Consider the following 21,333-nt stretch of genomic DNA (forward strand, 5'->3'; position numbering starts at 1 on the left):
GTATGGAATTCTAAATTATGAAATAGGGTGAAGTATCGACATTATTGTATTATTTTATTTCAGATAATTGAAGCATCTGGCTGTAGGTAAATAGATATGTAGATTTTGGATACTAATAAACCATATGACAAATGATAATGAGTAAAGCAACATTTTTATATAGAAACTATTGACTAAGGTAGTTTGTTTAGGTCTGTAGTGATAATTTTTTTTTCTTTTTTTCTTTTTTTTTTGCATCAAGAAAATGGTACAGTGGTATATCTGACCATATGCTTGTATCATTCAAGGTGAGTTAAGAGGAGCTTGGAGGATGTAGGATGTGAAGAGTACTGAGAGTGAAATATTGAAATTTGAAAAGCAAGGGAGGTGAGTATGGAAGTTAAGAAGTCATTGCATGATAGTATTGTGATCCCTACCCTGACGTATGGAAGCGAGGCATGGACCCTGGTAGAGGGGAACAGGTCAAGAGTGAGAGCAGTGGAAATGAGTTCCTTGAGAGGAGCATGTGGAGTGACGTGGAGGGACAGGTTGACGAGTGAAGAAGTGAAGGAACATTGTGGAGTGGATGTGGATGTGGTTGAGAAAATTAGGAGAAATACACTGAGGTGGTTTGGACATGTGGAGAGAATCGAGAATGAAAGACTGACTAAGAGGGTGTATGTGGGTGAAGTGGAGGGAGGGGAAGATCGAGGATGAGGTGGAGGGATGGAGTTGAGAGGTATATGAGGGAGCGGGGAGGGAGTTGGGGGGGAGGGCAGTCAAATGAGGCGTTTTGTCTGCTGCCACCCTTTGCAGGATTAGGGCGTCGGGCTGTACAGTAGATAGATAGATAGAATAGAAAAGCGAGAAACAAAGCAGTGGCAGATAAATAAGAGTAGCAGCCGTGGCTCAGTGGGTTAGAGCGCTCCGCTCTGACCGTAGGGTCGGAGGATCGAATCCACCCAAGGGTCATTGGTAGACATCAGGAAGGGCATCCGGTCATAAAATGCTACACGCTCCAAACCAAAGTCCTCAACCCAGGGGCAACGTCTTAGCCCTTATCCAGAAAAGGGGTACCTGGCGTAAAACTAACTTTTTTTTTTTCAGAGTATTGGAGAAGTTTGGGTCTGATTTGGAAGCAAATGGACTTGGAAAGTGTGTGGACTGCATTGAAGGAGTGTTTGGTTAGGAATTCTAAAGTTGTGTTTTCTGTTATGAGGGTATCAGCTTAATAAGGAAGCTACAGAGTGTGGGTGAGTGGGTGGGTGCTTTTTTTTTTTTTTTTTCTCTCCAGTCCTGGAAAGAGGCACCTTCATGCAGTGACACTGACACAACTGGGTGGCTTCACTGCCTGGTTGTGCAGGTATCCCTTAACTCCCTCCCTGTCCCCAGAAAGCTGAGTGGTGAACTGCAACCTGCAATCTGTTGGATTTAAATTCAGATGAGCTTAGAGTTACAACTATCTACTACTACTACTACTTTTTTCAACAGAGACGTGATGCTACTGAACATGGGAAAGACTTCAGTGACTTCGGAGGACCTCTCGCCTCGATTTAGGAAGCGAGTTCGCAGGAGCAAAACTGCAGCTGAAACGGAACTGGAGAAGATTAAACGTAAAGTAAGAGTTGTGTGAATTGGATAGCATAAAGTCAAAGTTATCTGAATTGGACAAGTAAAGAATTAAGTAAGGGTTATCTGCATTGGACAAGAGTAAGTTTAAAGTGTCAATTATGTAAGTTTGACAAAATTAGGCATTAAATAAGGAAATGATGTGAGTGTTGGTTGGTGAACATTCATCCTTGTGGGGTGAGAAACTTCCCACCCTTCCCAAGCAGGGTGAAATTGTTAGGCAGTAGCAAGAATAGTTTGACACTGATGTACTGGATGGATTGTATATATAGTCTTATTAAACTCCATCAGTATGTGAGGCTATTGCAAAACTGAATAGAATCACGTGGTGACGGCAAGAATAAATGAAAAAAAAGGACGCCGCCTGGCCTGAAGGAGTTGAATGTGGTTCAGCTGCATTTACCATTAGCCTGACACCATGGTGCTAAAGAGACACTTTCATGTGGTGTCACAGGTATAACTGGGTGGTGGGACTGCCTGGTTTTACAAATGTTTCTTGTCCCCTCCCTGTCCCACAAAATAAGGATGGTGAGCTGTGGAAGAAGGACCATTTTGGCCTGCAGTCTACTGGGTTGACATTCAGATGAGCTAGGGTTGCATCTACTAGAGTTAATTGTAGCCACAAGCTTGGAAACTAGCCACACAGTCATCTCTCCTTGGTAAATTATTCATTCACAAGTAACAAGAGTCAGAGTCAAAGCTTAGACTTTCCCATTGTTAAAAAACTTAACACACGTCTCAGATTTTTTATCCCAACAGCTTTCAGAACTGTTGTGACAAACTTGGCAGATTTTATCATTTGGTTTAGCTCCCTCTTCATAGAAAACATCAGTGGTACCATGACCAGCTTCAGTATTGGGATTCATTAAGGGGAAATATGGCATCATTTTTATTTATGCTTGCATGTATAAATGTCAACCTGGGCTGTATTCTGGGTGGCGTAGGAGGCTCAGTTGCACATTAATATTTACTTATATATTGTTTATATGGTTTTGATATTAATATAGTTTTCATCAATAACATCTGTATCTTTCCGTCTATCACTAGACACCTTAATCCTCTAAGGAGTGGCCATACAAATTGCTTGCATGTTGCTCTGTCTTTTTCTGTTTGGCTGCCTTCCATCCAGCTCGCACCTCTTTCATATTTTTCTTCATCCCTCCATCTCATCCTTGGTCTCCCCCTCCACCTCACACACATACACTCTTCTAGTCAGTCTCATTCTCCATCCTCTCCATATGGCCAGTAGCTAACATACAGGAGGATATCAAGGTGTAAAGTACAGAATGAATCACCAAGGTAGAGGTGATGAGATGTAATCCACTTTGAATATGAATCTGTATATTGAGTTATCCATTAAAATTTCCCCTTTCCTTCTCTAGGTTGAAGGAAGGAAACTCAAGTATGAAATGAAAACAGGAAAAAAGAGAGCAGCCTTAACCTATGCAGTGGCTTGTCAGCTGAGCCGTTCCCTCACTGATTTTGAGAATTCATCAGTTTTCAAATCTGAAGATGAGGAGGAGGAGCCGGACCAGACCTCACAGTGGGGAGGCCAATCTTCAGCAGTGGCAGACCAGTCACTAAAGAGCTTCAACACAGAGGATGACGAGGGGGAAGGTGACCAATCCTCAGCATGGGGAGGCCAATCGTCGGTGCCAGGATACCAGTCCACGGTAGATCAGTCATCTGTATGGGATGCCCAGTCATCGATAACAGCAGACCAGTTCTTAGCAGACCAGGCTATATTGAAAGAAGAAGACCATTCCTCACAAGTGGAACAAGTAAGATGCCAGTCCAGTGTAGTCAGCCCTTACTCAAAGTCTAGGATATGTGCTGAGCAAGTGCTGTGTGAATGGTCATATTCTAATGATCTTACAGAGTCTTATTTAGAGTGCTTTCATACACAACATTTATGTGTGTAGTGGTGGAGAGACCTATAGGTACTCAATAATAATTGATATATAGGCTATGTGGTCAGTCCACTTGCAGACAGTATGCAGCTTTACAGTAATTCCTTATTTGACAAACTCACTCATCTCAGTTTTCACTGTTTCTAAAGCTGTTTATCAATGTCATTTCCCCCCCCCCACACACACACACACACACACACACCACATCATTGTTCATTATTAATTGTTAAGGATATACAGGGATGATTTTCACAGTAGCAGTTATCTGTCTTATCCTCTCCCCTCTTCTCCTCACCTCTCCTCTCCTCTCCTCTCCCCTCCTCTCCTCTCCTCTCCTTTCCTCTCCTTCTCCATCATGCATGCTGTTCCCTGTTCACATTAATTTTGGTCTGAAATTACTGTCTCTCCATCATAAATGTTGAGGTGCAATACCAGAATATGATGGTATTCAGGAAAAGAAGCTTCCTAAGCTGGAAAAAAAAAAAAAATGTATGAGGCACTGTAGTAAGAATAAAGTAGGAAATGCATCACCGGATCAAAAGGGTTACTGAGCCTCGTATGGTTGTTGTTGCTTAACGCTGGTCTGTCTCGCCGAGTAGATTTGTTGATCATAGGTAAGCAACTGCTTTTGTTGAATGGCCCTGGAAGTGCAGTACAATATATACACCATGTTGGGAACTGGCATCCCCTTGTGGTAAACAGTGTCCCACCAGGGTCAGACCAGGGTCCTTCCCATGCCAAGGTGCAGGCAGATGTGAGGAGGTTTGGCTTCCTGATGGATGCTACAAATGTTCCACTCAGGGTGCACAGAACCACCATGTGTGGTCCTCTTATGATTACCTGTCATGTTGCTGACAGGCATTAATGTAAGCCGCCTTTCTTTTGCAGGAAAAAACTAATGAGCCGAAGGCCAGCTCCTCAGAGCCGAGCAAGGAATATCCTGTGCCACCCACGTAGGTTCTTTTGCTGTTTTTGTTGTTACAGTACATGTATAGTAAGCATGGTTTTAAATTACCCATTTTGATGTTTTCGTATGGGGTTTATTGGACACTTAGAAGGCCACTTATGCCAAAGTGTCTGATCACTCTGCCTGAAAATTAGGAGGTAAATTGACTTGCTCCAGGCCTCTGTGCTCCTGATGGGGCAAACACAATGAGATGTGTGATATATAGATATATTTTATGCCATACTCAAGACCTCTGTGCCCCTGATTCAGCAAAAATGGAGTGGATGATAGACGTATAGGTACCGGTAAATACTGTATTATACTGTGACGTCCACAAGAAACCACTGTACTCACAAGTTACATTATTAACCCATTCATTCTGAGAATGTAGTTTCTGTGTAATTCTTGCTACTTTAGGGTGATTTTCTCAGTCCTAGAGGAGCTGTTTGTACTGGATGGGTTGAATAGAACCTTCATTAATTCCTTGATGTGTGGTCTCTCTCTTAAGTTGGATAAAATCGTCTGGAAGTATCAAGAATAAGAGTTAGTTGGGGGTGCCGCCATCCACTCACTCGTTGTAGTGCTGCTTTTGGGTGTCTGCACTTTCCTTTCCTCCATCCTTCTTTCCTTCTATCCTTGTCTGTCTTTCTTCCCTTCATTCTTTCCTCATCCTTCTGCCTATGGGTGACTTTACACTCCCTCTTCTGTCTTTCTTTCCTTCATTCTTTCCTCTTCATTCTGCCTGTGGATAACTCTACACTGAGTGACAAGCCAAATGGCTTCCTGTACACCAGGAAACCATTTACTACTCTGGGTGGTAACCATATAACCAAATTTTGGCGTCTGGTGATTTAGTGGGTAATTACGGAGCTCTAATCGGATTGAGCCGGTGAAGGTTTATATCCAAGGGGTGGTTGGGGTTCATTGCTTACAGAGTGCCACTTAGGGATGAGTGAGGCTGGTCACTCCCTTCTTAAATGTCTGGACCAACTTGCCTAGCCCCAGGCTCCTATGCTTCTTATGGGGAAACGTAGGATTATCATCATCATCTAGTCCCATGTTGTCTCATTTATACAGGAGGGTAGTGGCCTGGGACTAAGCTACTTAGTCCTAACATTTTAGACTGACCACTGCATCCAGCGAGTGAATAGTAGGCACCTCTGTCTGCCATATTAAGTTGTTTTTTCCAGCTTTACTCAGTTTACTGCTTTATTTTATTAGCTGACAGATCCCTAACCCCATTCACTTCATTTGATGGCCAGGTAGCTACTGTGTGGTCAGATTTGAGGATTGATTTGGCTAGTAACCAAGGAGGCTTATTCCTAGCTCATAACTAAGGCATATCAAATTTCATTCAACCATAGCTTAGTATTCAGGTTGTGGGATTGTCCTGTTGTGTGAGGTGAAAACAAACTGACTAAGTGAATAAAGGCTTGATATTTTGGAATGAATATTAGCTTATACTTTGCCTCACTGCAGACCTCACATGAAGCACAGTGAAGGTCTGCATAGGCCAGGCTAACAATCTCATACACCGGTACTGGTTATATAACAATGACAGTGGAGGTGAACTGCCGTACAAATAATCAGCCCACTGGGGTTTAACGTATGATGCTTGTTATTCCACCAGTACCCGCCTCTGTCGCAACGCCTTTGTTCGCAAGTGGCTTGAGAGCCAGAAGCAGATATATGCCGCCAGTGACAACAATATTGATTTGAAGAATTGTGCAGTTGAGAACACCGGAGAGGCGCGTGACGACTCCAGCACTTCCCCATCTTTTAGCTCATCTGGCCACTTGTCCTGTCGTAAGAGGAAGAGGAAGGGTACAGGTAGTGTCAGCAGCCATAATGAAGACCCAGAAGTTAGCTCTTCTAATCATTCACCTGCTCCTAAAAGGAAGAGGAGGGGCAGTGTCTCCAGCAACAAAAGGAACTTAAAAGGTACTGTCAATGGCCACAAAAACAGGAAGGGCCGCCCATCAAGCACAAGAGGTTCCTTAAAGGGCTACAAAATTGGCCGTAGCTGTCCTAGGTGGGATACCAAGAGGCAGGAGGTTCGACTCAGCGAACTGCATAAGAGCTATATACGTGAAAGAGGAGCTTTGCATCTTAACTTCCATAAAATTCTGGCTCTTCTCTATCTAGCCGTTTTACTGGCCAAGGAAGATATTCTCCTCATGGACATACTTAGGTTGGTATTTGCCATTGGTGTGTACTGTAGCTCTTAACGCATCAGAATTAAGAAAGCATTTTGTCTTGCCTTCCATGAGACTTTGGCCAAGCACTATGTCTTGCTTTGCCTGAGATTTTGGTAATTCTTTTTATAATTGTCTTGGAAATGCATTTGCTTGGTTGGCAGCATACTCATTGTGTCCCAGGTCTTGGTCTAAAACCCAGGCTGTGGCAAAGAATTAAAGTGAATGCTTGTAGTATGTTCTATCATGCTTGCATATGTTCGCTCCCTGTCAGTTCTACCATTGGCCTGTACATACTATGATATGTTTCCCATAATTTGACCTAAAATTGCCATCTCTCCATCTTGAATAATGAGTTGTAGCAATAGATTAACACTAGAATCATCACAAAATATGCTAGTTTTTGTATTTTAGAATAGTTAAGCCAACGGCCATACCACGTTGAGTACACCGCTTCCCGTCCAATCAGTGAAGTTAAACAACGTTGGGTCTGGTTAGTACTTGGATGGGTGACCGCCTGGGAACACCAGATGCTGTTGGCATCCCTACGTGTCAAGTGGGGTTGGTGGAGGATTAGTGCCCCTCCCTGTAAAACAATTAACTCTGAGCCCTTGGCCACCCCGTTTAGGATACATGGTGTCTGGCAATGAATGAATGAGAATAGTAAAGCAAAATTTTATATCAAAAGAAAATACACCTTTGAAAAGTAGATTAGAATGTCTGGTGATGTTTTGGGTCACTCCAAGATTTTTGTAGGAAGTCTACTTAACGAAGGCTGCCTGTCATGTTCTCACTTACTGTGTGTGACATCCCTCTTTAATGTGGGTGCCATGAGAGCTACATCCCTTACCTCTTGGCCCACTACCTCCTACTGCCATCCATGTGCTTGCTGTTCTGTAACCTCAAAATATTTAGGTTCATTCTCTGACTTTACCATTTTATCTGTCTGTCTATTGCCAGATGCCTTAATCTCGTAAGGGGTGGCCATAAACAAGTCACCTCCATGTCACCTTCTCCCCCACCATTTCACTGCCTTGCTCCCAGCTCACACTTTACCATCTGGGAAATTGGGCTGGGATGGTGATGATGATGATGATGATGATTGCAGTGGCGATGACTGATGGTGTTGATTGTAATGTTGATGATTGTAACAGTGATGATGATAATGTATGTACTGTAATGATGATGACAGTAACTGTAGTAGCAGTGATGATGGTGATTATTGTAATGGTGGTACTGGTAATTATAGCTTTGATGTCTATACAATTATATCAACATCGTCATCATCATCTGGACCTCCTTTCCCACCCTAAGGCAGGGTGTAAACGATCTTTTTGACATGTGACGCCCCTCATTCAGATGGTGTCGTGAGGGCCACATCCCTTACCTCTCGGCTCAGTACCTCTTACCGCCATCGATGCGCCTGTTCTTCTATGACCTCAACTTGTTGACAACCCTGCGCCAAGTGCCACGTGCCGGAAAGATTATTGCGATCGCTGGAAACGTGGCCATATTCCTGTCACTGAGGGAGGTGCCACTGCCATCCCCAGAAGATGTTGTTACCAAGCTAGTATGCACATTAAATCTACCAGGTACAGTAACTGTTTATTTGTATCCATTAGCTGGTGTAGATATCCACTGCGACAAGTGGAAATTCTGGGTGGGAGAGAAACACAGGTTGGAGCTTGAATTCTTTTATTTTCTCTAACATTTTGGGCTACACAAAACACAGACTACACAGACTCTGAAGATGGGTTCTGTATAGCCCAAAACATAGAGAGAACATATATATATAAGCCATAATGTGTGTTTCTCTCCCACCCAACACTTGTATTAGCCAGTGCGTTGGTGCTGGAGAGGGATTTTTTTCATGTGGTGGTATGGCACCTGTATAACCAGGTGGTGGAACTACCCAATTATGCAGGTATCCAACAGTTTTCTTCTTATCCCTCAAAAGGAGGATGGTGAACTGCAAAAGGGTAATATCAGCCTGCATTCCATCAGAGTTACAGTCTGTTAAGCTTTGGGCCACAATATTGCACAACAGCAGCGATGTAAACAAAATCAAATGTTACGTCAGAGAACTTAATAAAATATTTTGCTCACTTGATCCGTGTAACATGTCACAACTGCCTGATGTGTATGAGCACGCTGCAGACTTTATCTGCAACATAATAAATAGATGCTTCTTAGAAAGTAATTTTGTGCAGTCTGAGAAACTTGCTTTGCTTAGGCCCCTAATTAAGAAACCTGGCCTTGATGTCGAGAGCATGACAAATTATCGTCCCGTCTCTAACCTGTCTTTTTTATCCAAGATTATTGAGCGGGCCATACTCAATCAACTCGTACCACTACTGGAACACACAAGAGTTGTTCCTGTTGTTCAATCAGCATACAGAAAATACTATTCAACTGAAACTGCACTAACAAGGATTCAGAGTGACTTGGTGGCAAACACGTGTAGTGGGATGTCCTCTCTCCTAGTTCTGTTGGATCTGTCTGCAGCTTTTGATACAGTAGATCGCAAACTATTGTTGGATGATCTGTATTTTTATGGTGTTCGTGATAGTGCCCTTTTGCTCCTTAAGTCGTATCTGTTGGACAGATCTCAGAGAGTGGTTGTTGATTACGCTAGCTCTGATTCTGCTTCTCTTCTATTTGGAGTCCCTCAAGGATCAGTTTTGGGTCCAATTCTATTTACTATCTACACAAGTAGTTTATCATCTCTACTTGATGCTCATGATGTGTCCTATCATTTTTATGCTGATGACACCCAGCTTTATGTTAAGATGCCAGATATCAATGATACTAAGACAGAGTTTGAATCTCTAATGTCTGATATTAAGATTTGGATGGCTAAGAGGAAACTTAAGCTGAATGATGGTAAAACTGAGATCATCATCATCAGAGGAAACAGAAGGGATGATGACACTGACAATGCCCTGGCTTTGAACATTAGCGTGTCACAGCTGCATCCAGTCAGTTCTGTTCGAAATCTGGGTGTTTATTTTAATTCTAAGTTAAATTACAAAGAACATAATAATCAGATTGTAAGAGGGTGTAACTTGCATATCAGAAATCTGTACTCTGTGAGAAAATTCCGGAACAGACAGTGCCTCTTAACATTGGTCCTTGCAGTGGTCTTGTCTCGTGTTGATTATTGTAATTCACTGTGGGTTGGTCTTCCAAATAATATACTAACAAAAGTTCAGTCTATGTTGAACAGGGCAGCACAGCTTATCTTTGGTCTCCCCCCGAGAACCTCAACTACCCCGTTTTTGATTGAGTTGCATTGGTTACCAGTAAAGGCTAGAATTGAATTTAAACTCTGTCTTATTACATTCAAGGTGAACCGAAGTATCTTGCTGAATTGTTAAAACTCCCATCGTCACGCCCGGGTGTGATGTTACGCAGTGAAGTTGATTCCTTGCGTCTTGATGAGCCAGGAGCCATTCACCAGTCATCTTTCTTTGATCGTTCTTTTGCATATAGAGCCCCTAGATTATATAACAGATTGCCATTGTCCATAAGACAACTCTCTACTGCTGAATCCTTTAAGAGACAGCTGAATGAATCCTTTAAGAGACAGCTGAAAGCCTTTCTTTTTTCAAAATGCTATGACCTGGAGAGAGGTACTATGACGGATGATTATAGGGTTTAATTATTGCCACTTTCATGTATATATGATGTAGCATGTATTATATACAAGAAATGTCACAATTCTTGTAATTGTAAAAATAATATATGTGTGTCGAGCGCTAGTGAATTCCCTAAAGGAAGAACTGGCGCTTTTGAGAAACAAAAGACCAGATGATTATTATTATTATTATTATTATTATTACAGAGTAGATGTTTATGCTGATTCAGGAACTGTGTGGCAGAGTGAACGATGCAACACTGGACATGACCTAACCTATCCTAGCGTATATATTGAAGCATACCCTAACATAGCCTAGCCTAGCCTAACCCTGCCCTGCCCTACTCTACCCTACCCTGCCCTACCCTACCCTACCCTAACCAACCTAACCTAACCTAACCTACCCTACCACTCTTCCATATCCAACCATACCCTATCTTACCCTACCCTACCTGACCCAACCCAACCCAACCACTCATCCATACCCTACCCAACTTTACCCAGCCTAGCCCAGCACAGCACAACACAGCCCAGCCCAACCTAATCAAAACTAACCTAATTATATTTTTTCTTGCCATTTATTTATTACAGAGTTGGTGGGTAAACTGAGTAAGGAATTGTGTAGCAAAGTTGACACCATAGAAAGTTCCGCCTTCGCCCTGCCCCCAGTGGAGTGCCAGGCAGCTGCTAGTATCGTCCTGGTGCTGAAGATGGTGTGTGGACTCAACGACTGGTATGAGGACAGACTCTCATGGACGGCACAGGCGGTGGAGAAGGAGCTGGAGGGAGAGCATACCACACCTCGCACCTCACACCACCTGTTCTCATGGCAGCAGTGGCAGAGGTTGGTGTAGTTTGTTCACCCTGACGTGGTAGATTTTCACTCATGTCTAAGCATACCTTCCACGCCTCTCACCACATCTAAACCTTTCACTAACTTTACACATCCTGCACTGCACACCACCCCTTCTTGTGGCACCAGTGGCAGAGGCTGGTGTTGTTTGTTCACCATAGCTTGGTAGACTTTCATCCACCACCAGTCATATACCACATCTAAACCCTTCACTAACTGTATGCCCCACTCCTCACACCACCTTTTCTCTGAGTTACCACACACCACGCAACGATTCTCGTGTTGTTAGTGACAGAGGTCGGTAGATCATCATTATATACATTTTTGTCCTTCAGTAAGCATACACTGTCCACCTTAACAGATGTAGATTTTATTCGTCCTTTTCTTAGTATACACTCCACACCTTTCACCACATCCAACCCATTCACTAACCTTACACCACACTTGTCACCACCCCTTCTCATGGCATTAGTGGCAGAGTTTTTTTTTTTTTTTTTTTTCCCCAAAGCATAAGTCTTGGATAAGATGTGTAGGCTCAAAGCTTGGTTTAAGGGCAGACTTATGGATGGCACAAGCAGCTGACAAGGAGCTGGAAGGAAAAAATTGTACGCCCCACGCCTCACACCAACTTTTCACCTGACACCTGTGGCACAAGCTGGTAGTGGTCATGGCTCATATTTACAGACAGGGAATCAGGATGGTTGCTTGGATTATATAGAGGAGCCCATGATAAGAAAGCATATGACAGGGTGGATAGACAAAGTATGTGGAAAATATTAAGAATATATACATATATGATGTGGTAGGTGGGGACGCTCACCATCCACTCACTCGATGTAGTGCTGCTCTCGGGTGTCTGCCCTTTCCTCTCATCCGTCCTTCTTTCTTTCCTTCAGTCGTTCCTAGCCCTTCTGCCTATGAGTGACTTTACATTCCTTCTTCTGTCTTTCTTTCCTTCATTCTTTCCTCTTCTTTCTGCCTGTGGGTGACCCTACACTGAGTGACAAGCCAAATGGTTTCCTGTACACCAGGAAACCATTTAACCATCTATATATCTATATACCTAAGCTGCTTCCCCCAAGGAAAGGGAATATATAACCATATAACCAGATTTTGGTACCTGGTGGTTTAGTGAGTAATTACGGCGCTCCAATCGGATAGAGCCGGTGAAGATTTATATCCAAGGGATGGTTGGGGTTTATTGCTCATGTAATGCCACTCAGGGATGAGTGAGGCTGGTCACTCTCGTCTTAAATGTCAGGACCAACTTGCCTAGCCCCGGGCTCTTACACTTCTCATGGGGCAGTGTAGGATTTGATGATGAATGAATGAATGATGAATATACATATATGTACTGTATATATAATGGGAAGTTGTTGAATGCCGTGAAGAGTATGTATGAGGGGGCTAAGGCTGCAGTGTGTGTGGATAGTGAATTAAGTGAATTTTTCTGTTTTAATGTTGGATTCAAACATAGATGTGATATGTCTCCATGGTTGTTCAAGATGTATATGGGTGGGGTTGAGATACAAGGTAGGACAGTGGATGTTGGGACATCCCTAATGGGTAAGGGCAGCATTTAAAAACTCCCTGTACTATTGTTTGCAGATGATACTGCATTGATAAGTGAAAACGAAGGGGAATTGCAAGACTTGGTGAATGAGTTTAGAAGTGTGTGTAAGAAATGGAGTCTAAAGGTGAATGTAGGGATGAGTAAAGTCATGGTTGTTCAGAGAAATGAAGTCACTGAATGTAGAGTGAGGTTGGATGAGGAGGAAATGGAAAATGTGAGTGCATTTAAGTACTTGGGCAGTGTGATGAGTACGGATGGAAGTTTGGGGGGTTAAGTGCTTGAAGGGGTACAGCAGGGAAGAAAGGATGCTGGTTCTTTGAAAGCAGTGATAAGAAACAGGGAAGTGAACGTGGAAGTAAAAAAGTCACTGGATGAGTGTTGTGATACCATTTCTAATGTATGGAAGTGAAGCTTGGACGTTGTTGGAAGGTCACAAGTCAAGAGTGAGAGCAGTGGAAATGAGTTATTTGAGAGGAGCCTGTGGAGTTACATGGAGAGACAGACTAACAAATGAGGAAGCGAAGGTGCATTGTGGTGTGGATGTGTATGTGATAGAAAGCGTTAGGAGAAATACATTAAGGTGGTTTGGCCATTTGGAGAGGATGGAGAGTGAGGGACTAACAAGGAGAGTGTATGTGAGCGAGGTTGAGGGGGGATGAGGGAGGGGGAGGCCAAGGAAGAGATGGAGTGGAGAGGTATATGTGAGAGGGGGGTGTGAGCTGGGAGCCCAGCAGTGAAATGGTGGGGGACAGGGTGGCATGGAGACCATTTGTTTGTGGCCACCCCATATGGGATTAAGGCGTCTGGCAGTAGATAGATAGATGGATAGACATGATAAGTGTTTGGCACCCCCTTCTTAATCTGATAGTTGCCAGATTCACAGTCTGATTGGTAATTTTAAATCACATATACCCAAAAAAAACTACAAATATGTGCAGATGGATATGCATGAATTATGATGGTAGAGCACCTGATAAAGGTTTGGCAGCCCCCTTTTTTTCTTTCATTCTGATAGTTGCTAGATTTACATTATCCTGTAGGTAATATAAAGCACATCTCTAAAGATCTATCTATCTATCTATCTATCTATTGCCAGACGCCTCAATCCCGTTTGGGGTGGCCACAAACAAATCGCCTCCAAGTCGCCCTGTCCCCCGCCATTTCACTGCCCTGCTCCCAACTCACACCCCCCTCTCTCATATACCTCTAAAGAACAAAGTAAAAAAATATTTGCAACTGGATAGGTGTGTGAGGTAGAACCAGATTCCAATGGCTGGAGTGGTGAGTGAATCAGTCCTGGATTGCTGTTGGTTAATTCTCCCTGTGTCATGTTTTTTTTTCCTTGCTTTCTGGACCTTACCTTGTCCAATCTTTAGTTTGGAAAAAGTGGTCTGGATGATGACGATGATGATCATCCCATGTTTTTAACTCACAGACACTTGACTGCTCTGGCATGGCTGTGCTGTGTAGTTGATCCTGTCTCAGCAAAGCATTACCATAGCTTGCTGCCCAAAACTGGCCGGCCACTCCCTGCTTTCATCGCTCAGAGCTACTGGACAGACAGCATTTGGAATGTCCCCAAAACAACTGTTACCAGAAGTAAGTATACCCTTCATAGCCTACGTGTGGTGGTTCTTTGACCCTGAGTGGAGCAGTTGTGGCATCCACCCGTAAGCCAAAACCTACTCATATTTCCTCTCACCTTGCCATGGGAAGGATCCTGGTCTGACTCAGCTGAGGTGCTGTGTACCACAAGGGGGCATCGGTTCCCTGCAAAGTGTATGTTCTGACCTGTACTTGTATGATGACCCCATAGAGGCTTACCTGTGATTGACAGGCTTCCTCAACCAGACAGGCCATGGTTAAGCAGCAATTACCAGAGGTCCCTCACGATTAGTTCAATACAATGGCGACTTTTTTTTTTTTATATACTTTATTTTCTAACCCTCTTTTCTACTTTTTTTTTGTGTTTTGGATAATGCTGATTTCATGTGTGCTGTGTGTCAGGGAGAGTCTGTGGAGATCGTCAGGTGTGAAAGGATTAATTTTGCTGGTGAGTTACTTGAGTGTGTGGAAGAGTTTTGTTATATGGGGGACATGTTATCTGCTGGAGGTGGGGCTGGAACTAGCTCTGTGACTAGAGTGAGGAGTGACTGAAAAAAGTTCAGGGAACTGTTTCCTCTCCTGACATTGTGAGGGCTCTCCCTCCGTGTTAAGGGATCTTTGTGTGCAGTATGTGTTAGGAGTGTAATGACGTATGGTAGTGAGACCTGGGCAGTAAAGGTAGAGGATATTCGCAGGCTCAAACGTACAGAAATGACAATGATTAAGTTGATGTGCAGTGCGTCCCTGAGTGCAAGGCCTGGGAGGGCTAGCTTTATGATGGAAAAGTTGGGAGGTAGGATGGGACTGGAGTGTATTGGTGTTGTGATGAGGAGAGGCAGATGGAGATGGTTTGGGCATGTGGAGAGGATGGGGGATGATAATTAGGTGCAGCAAGTGAGAAGTGTTAACATTAGAGGTAGGGTTACGAGAGGTAGACCGAAATAGACCTGGGACGAGGTCATTGACTGTGAACTCAGGGATAAGGGGCTAAATGGGGAAGCTGCCAGAGATCGAGCAGCGTGGTGAACTGCCATTAGGTGACCAAGGCCGATGCATGCAAGCACATTGGAGCCATTACAAAACAAAATGAAACAATCCTATTTCACCAATTTCCTACTTATTTTTTCCTTGTTTTCTGTATCGCGTTTCACCCAGTCGTTAGGTGGAAAATCGGTCAAGATAATGATGATGATTCATTGTGTGATCACTCCCAGCATTCCTCAGTCAGAGCCACTGGATGTATGATAACTGAAAATATTCCCAGGGCCACTTCTATTAGGAGTAAGTACAGTAAACTCTCTAAGTATCCATTGTTGCAATATCTGGCCCAAAGCAATATCCGGCACTGCTGGTTCAACTCCATTAATGCAATTTCCAGTAAAATTATGCAATATCCGACATTGAGGTGTATCAACTGACTCATATTCGGTAGCCAGTCAGTGCTGTATTACTGTTGTGTATCACTATTTTTATTGTAGTTTATGCTTAGTTTTCATCTCTTATGGGAAAGTTTTCAGGATAGTGGGTCGAGACAGATAGTAATACAATATCTGGCCCGATGCTGAATATTGAACTGACGGGGGAGTGCAGTGCATTGTTCGGTGTTTCACGTCATTTGATGTAAGGCTTGGCTAAATTATAACGAATAATTGTGAGTTTACATCCTCTCAGTACTATGGGTTCCATTAAACTCCTATAACTTTCTCTGTCCAGGTTACTTCTTCTGTAGTTTGATGTTGCTGCCACCTAATTATTTTAATTAACTTAGGAAAGGTCTCTTGTATGGAAGAGGTTTATTAAGGTTCTGTATAATCTATTTAGTTTGCTCTTTTTGCCACCAGATGATTTTACGTAACCTCCTAAAGACCTCATGTTTTTACGAAGTTTGTTAAGGCTGTATCAAACCTGCCAGATCAAAAGTCTATCCTAAGCTTAACCTCTTCTTTCAGGTGACTTATTTTTGGTTTTGTTGATGCCCCCAGATGATTTATTTAGGTAAGGAGGAAACCGGTGGGGTTAGACGTAACCTTCATTAATCCCATCAGCACCAGCGTTCTTTCTTGAGTTGAATACAGGTGTCTGGAGGTTGGAAGAACAGAATTAAAAAAGACATCCTAGACTGATCAAGATAAGCTGATAATGAAAAAAACATCCTCAGACTCATTGCATTAAAGTTGTTCCACTTGAAGGTGATTTCACTCGGAGATCATTTGTGGTGATGAGGTTGATGATTCGTACTGGTACCATAAATCCCACCCAAGAAAGAAGGTGGGGTTGGATCCTGAAACAGTCAGCCAACACCAGTGGCTTTTTTTATGGGAGTCCTTTTGTAGTGAATGGATCAGTGAGGGCTGTAGCCAACCTCCTAATTTGAAAAGTCTCCCCTGAAGTTAATAAAGTTGTTTGGTAATGGGGAAAAAATTAATAAAAAGTCATCATGCAGATTGAAGGATTGAGTGAGGGGTGACTTCAGACCCCATCACTACAAGATGTACAGTTGGCTCCACTCCCATGTGATCCACCTAAGGCACCCAGCACTGCAAATGTTATCCCAGTTTGATATGAAAACTCGTAACAATAACATGTGAGTCAGATTTGTAAACAATGACCAGGCAGACTAGCACATGGCATCCACTGAGACAACAATAATTGTTGTTATAATGTTGTATAATTATTATACTGTGATTGAAGGGTGGGTCACATGGGAGTGGAGCCACTTGTATCCCCCCAGCCCTTTCATTAGGATGATGTACTTTTCATTTTATTCACTAGGCACCCTCTCCCTCCCTTTCTAACATAGAGCCACTGGATGCATGCAACCTGGAATGTTCATAGAACCAATCTAATCAGGAGTAAGTATGTTCCTTCACTTCAGTAAATCCCGAAACTCCTTCAATGTGTTGGTGTTGTTGTTTTCACTATTTTTGTCATCTGATTTTTTATTTATTAATTTTTTTTATTCAGCTTAGGATAGATTTTTTGAACTGAAAGGGTTCGATGTAGCTTTAGCCCTGCATCACGTGACACATTCCCCCCCCCCCCTCTTTTTTTTTTTTTTTTTTCCAAGTCTTATTGTATATGGTGGTTCTTCTGTCATTCACTCAGTCAGAGGTGGGCCAGCGTAGGGGAAGAGTGCTCTGCTCTGTCTCTGGTAGCTTTCAAGAGGCTTGAGTCTCCAATTTTGCTGTTCTCTGTCTTAAATGGCCAGAAGTTACTAAACTGGTACATAGTACCACAGCAGGGTGATCAAAGCTACAAAATTGTTTTTAAAAAGTTTTTAGTAATGACCTTATTTTTTACATTATGCTTTCCATAAAAAAAAAAAAAAGTTGTACTTTAGCAGAAATTCAGTTGCTGCTGTTAGAGGATTATTAAGCATATGCAGTGCTAGAGATGTTTCCTAAGTTGGATTTATTTATTTATTTTTTATTATTATTATTTTTTCCATGCACAAATCACTGACACCCTCTTTCCTTGCACCCTTAACAGAGAAAGCCCTGCAAGCCCTTGCCAACCGAGTCCTGCAGGCACGAGGAGAGAACCTAGAGGACGTGCTGCGTGGTGACAACATGTACCAGCCATCACGCGTACCCCTCACAGACACACTACACCAGTTCCTCAGCAAACACCGAACAGATACAGATCAAGGCATTAAGGACTATGTCAAGGTTAGTGTGTGTCTGCCTATACATGTTAAGGTTAGTATATGCCTGCCTATACATGTTAAAGGTTAGTATATGTCTGCCTATACATGTTAAAGGTTAGTATATGTCTGCCTATACATGTTAAAGGTTAGTATATGTCAGCCTATACATGTTAAGGTTAGTATATGTCTGCCTATACATGTTAAGGTTAGTATATGTTTGCCTCTACATGTTAAGGTTAGTATATGTTTGCCTCTACATGTTAAGGTTAGTATATGTTTGCCTCTACATGTTAAGGTTAGTATATGCCTGCCTATACATGTTAAGGTTAGTATATGTTTGCCTCTACATGTTAAGGTTAGTATATGTTTGCCTCTACATGTTAAGGTTAGTATATGTTTGCCTCTACATGTTAAGGTTAGTATATGGCTGCCTATACATGTTAAGGTTAGTGTGTGTCTGCCTATACATGTTAAGGTTAGTATACTGTAAGTCTGCCCATATTGGGGGTGGGGTTGTGAGGGGTAGACCGAGAAAGATGTGGGACGAGGTCATTAAGTGTGACCTCAAGGTTAATGGACTGAACAGGGAGGCTGCAATAGATCATGCAACGTGGAGACTCGCCATTAGGTGACCAAAGCCAACACATGCAAGCATGTTGGAGCCTTAAAAAATGAACAAACGGACATGTTAGTTAGTATATGTCTGCCTATACATGTTAAGGTTAGTATATGACTGCCTATACATGTTAAGGTTGGTATATAACTGCCAGTACACTTGTGAACTGCAGTCAGTAGCTGCCCACACACAATATGGATAATAAGTTAGTCAGTTTGTGTTTGCTTGTAATTTATAACTCCTCTTCCTGCCTCTAGGCCGCTCAATCTCTAACAGTGTCTCCCATTCTCATATCCCCAAGTGGATATCAACAGTAATATGAAAAAGATGGCGTGCGGAGGTGGGGCTTGGACATTGTTGGGGGGACACAGGTCGGGAGTGGGAGCAGTGGAAGTGAGTTGTTTGGGAGGAGCCTGTGGAGTCACGTGGAAAGACAGGCTGACGAATAAGGATATAAAGGAGCGTTGTGATGTGGATGTGGATGTGATAGGAAGCGTTATGAGGAACACACTGAGGTGGTTTGGCCATGTGGAGAGGATGGAGGGTGAAAGACTGACGAAGAGAGTGTATGTGAGTGAGGTGGAGGGGGGAAGAGGGAGGGGGAGGCCGAGGATGAGATGGAGGGATGGGGTGGAGAGGTATATGAGAGAGGGGGGTGTGAGTTGGGAGCAGGGCAGTGAAATGGCGGGGGACAGGGCGACTTGGAGGCGATTTGTTTGTGGCCACCCCAAACGGGATTGAGGCGTCTGGCAATAGATAGATAGATGTCCTTATATTGAAGGAGTTAACAAGGGCTTTGCAATGTAATCTATTGGTTTTGCTGAAGTAGTTGCCACAGGCTTATCTGGATGTGAACCTGGTGGACTGCTGTCTGACGTTACTCATTATCTGTAATCTACCATCCTTCCTTTGGGGGAATAGAGAGAGAGTTGAGGGAGGAAGTCTGAAGTTATTCATTTTTCTGTAGTCTGCCATTCTTCTTCTGGGGGATAAGGGAGGAGTCGGGGGACATTTGTATGCTTGTTGGTACTGCATGATGCCATCCTTCCCAGCACCATACTGTAAACTTCAGAGTGAATGCAGTGTACAGTTCACTTATTCATTTATGAAAGCTCCAACAGGCTTGCTTGTGTCAGCTGTGGTACCTAATGGCAACTGTCCACGCTGTTTGATCTCTTGCAGCTCCTCCATTAAGTCCCATATCCCAGAGGTCACACTCTATGACCTCATTCCAAGTCTTTTTTGGTCAGCCTCTCACAGATACAGCAGTACTTATATGTTGTTGACGCTGTAAATGACAAAACTTTTGTGTCTGGTGCTACTTGGAGTGCTAGCAAGGGTAGTAGCACAACATGACAACTAGAGGCTGTAAAACCAGTTGCATTTTACAAACTTTACTCTTAGTTAGTTACCTGTTTTATTTAGTGTACATTTATTGTATTGAAAAGAATTAGCATTTGGGGGAAATCAAATATTCATTGTGTGTTTAGAGTATACCAGCATATATTGTATCATATCATTTATAAAGGTTCCAACACTCTTGCATGTGTTGATCATGGTCACCTAGATAGTGAAAACTTTTCCCTTTTGTTTGCGGTCCTACCGGACCCAGGTTCAAATCCCTGCTGGTGCAGGGAAGAGTTTAAGGATTTGAATTTCATTACGGTAGACTTTACCGATCTACCAGAAGACTCGCCGACATGTCTTAAAAATACCCCTGCTAATACCAATACACCAGTCCTGTATGAGACAGCCCTAGCATGTATTCAATATGGACGGTGGGTGTTAGCGCCGAAGTGATGACATGTAGAGGTGCACGATATGTAGGAGGACTACTGGGCCTTGGGAGCAGGCTGAGAAGCCTATGCCCAGAGTCGAGCACACACCAAAAAAAAAAAAAAAAAAAAAAAAAAACGAACTGTATGCTGATTGCAGGTAATAGTTTTCAGTTTGGTGATGAGCTGAGGAAAAAGTCTGTGTTGATTTTTTTTTTTTTTTTCTCCCCCTCAGTTTGGGGATGAGCTGATGAAAGTGTCCTTCACCTCCCATTCCCTGGACTGGATGTGCCACCTAACAGATGTGCAGGAGGACCTCAAGGCACGAGGCTCCATGCTGCGCCTGACCCCTAGTAAAGTTCATAAGGATGGCTACGTAGATGGAAGTACCCAGTTATTTACATCATGTCAGGAGGAACCTGCTTTTAAGAACTCCTGCACCAAAAAGAAGAAGCAACAGAGTACAGGGGCAGAGCACTTTGTTCCCCAGCCGCTGGAGGCATCATGGAAACTGAGCACGGCTGTTGGGCGTAGCTTTGATGTGAGGGTGTGGAGTAAGTGCCCAGCAAACTTCAGATGGTTGGTGAAACTGATGAGCCTGGTGTGTGAGACATCGAGGTGGCACATTATCTGGATGGCCAGGAAAATGGAGAAGATTACCATTCCAGATGACCCTCGGAGAAAGAAAATTTTAACACAACAGGAAGAAAATTTTAACACAACAGGAAGCTCCAGTCAAAAAAAATTATCATTATAACATAAAAGATTATCATTCCCTCCCAGTCTAAGGAAAAAATAAGTATGACACTGCAACATTTAGTAAACCCATCTTTACTAATAACTTGTTCAGGAGTGTATGTGTATCACATGAAAATATGCATGACTTTAAATTTGGGATTGTTGTTTGAAAGCACACCTGCTAAATAACGGTGGCATAGAGAACTTAAAGACAAGCAGTGCAGTATACTC

The 21,333-nt window shown here is 43.0% G+C and overlaps 1 protein-coding gene and 1 non-coding gene across 2 annotated transcripts; both read left to right on the plus strand.

Annotated features, from left to right (window-relative positions):
• The first annotated feature begins 6,312 nt into the window (after positions 1-6,312).
• On the plus strand, positions 6,313-21,121 carry LOC145397666 (uncharacterized). Its single transcript, XM_080270706.1, has 6 exons — positions 6,313-6,326; positions 8,019-8,251; positions 10,888-11,140; positions 14,158-14,321; positions 17,817-17,995; positions 20,600-21,121. The coding sequence occupies exons 1-6, from the start codon at positions 6,313-6,315 to the stop codon at positions 21,119-21,121; spliced, it is 1,365 nt and encodes a 454-aa protein (XP_080126832.1).
• LOC145397703 (5S ribosomal RNA) lies at positions 7,083-7,201 on the plus strand. Its single transcript, XR_013897018.1, has one exon. It is a non-coding gene; the product is annotated as a 5S ribosomal RNA (ribosomal RNA).
• Positions 21,122-21,333: the final 212 nt, after the last annotated feature.

The sequence above is a fragment of the Coenobita brevimanus genome, chromosome 42, assembly GCF_032717465.1.
Source record: "Coenobita brevimanus isolate Jiangsu-jjx chromosome 42, ASM3271746v2, whole genome shotgun sequence".
NCBI classification, from domain to species: domain Eukaryota; kingdom Metazoa; phylum Arthropoda; class Malacostraca; order Decapoda; family Coenobitidae; genus Coenobita; species Coenobita brevimanus.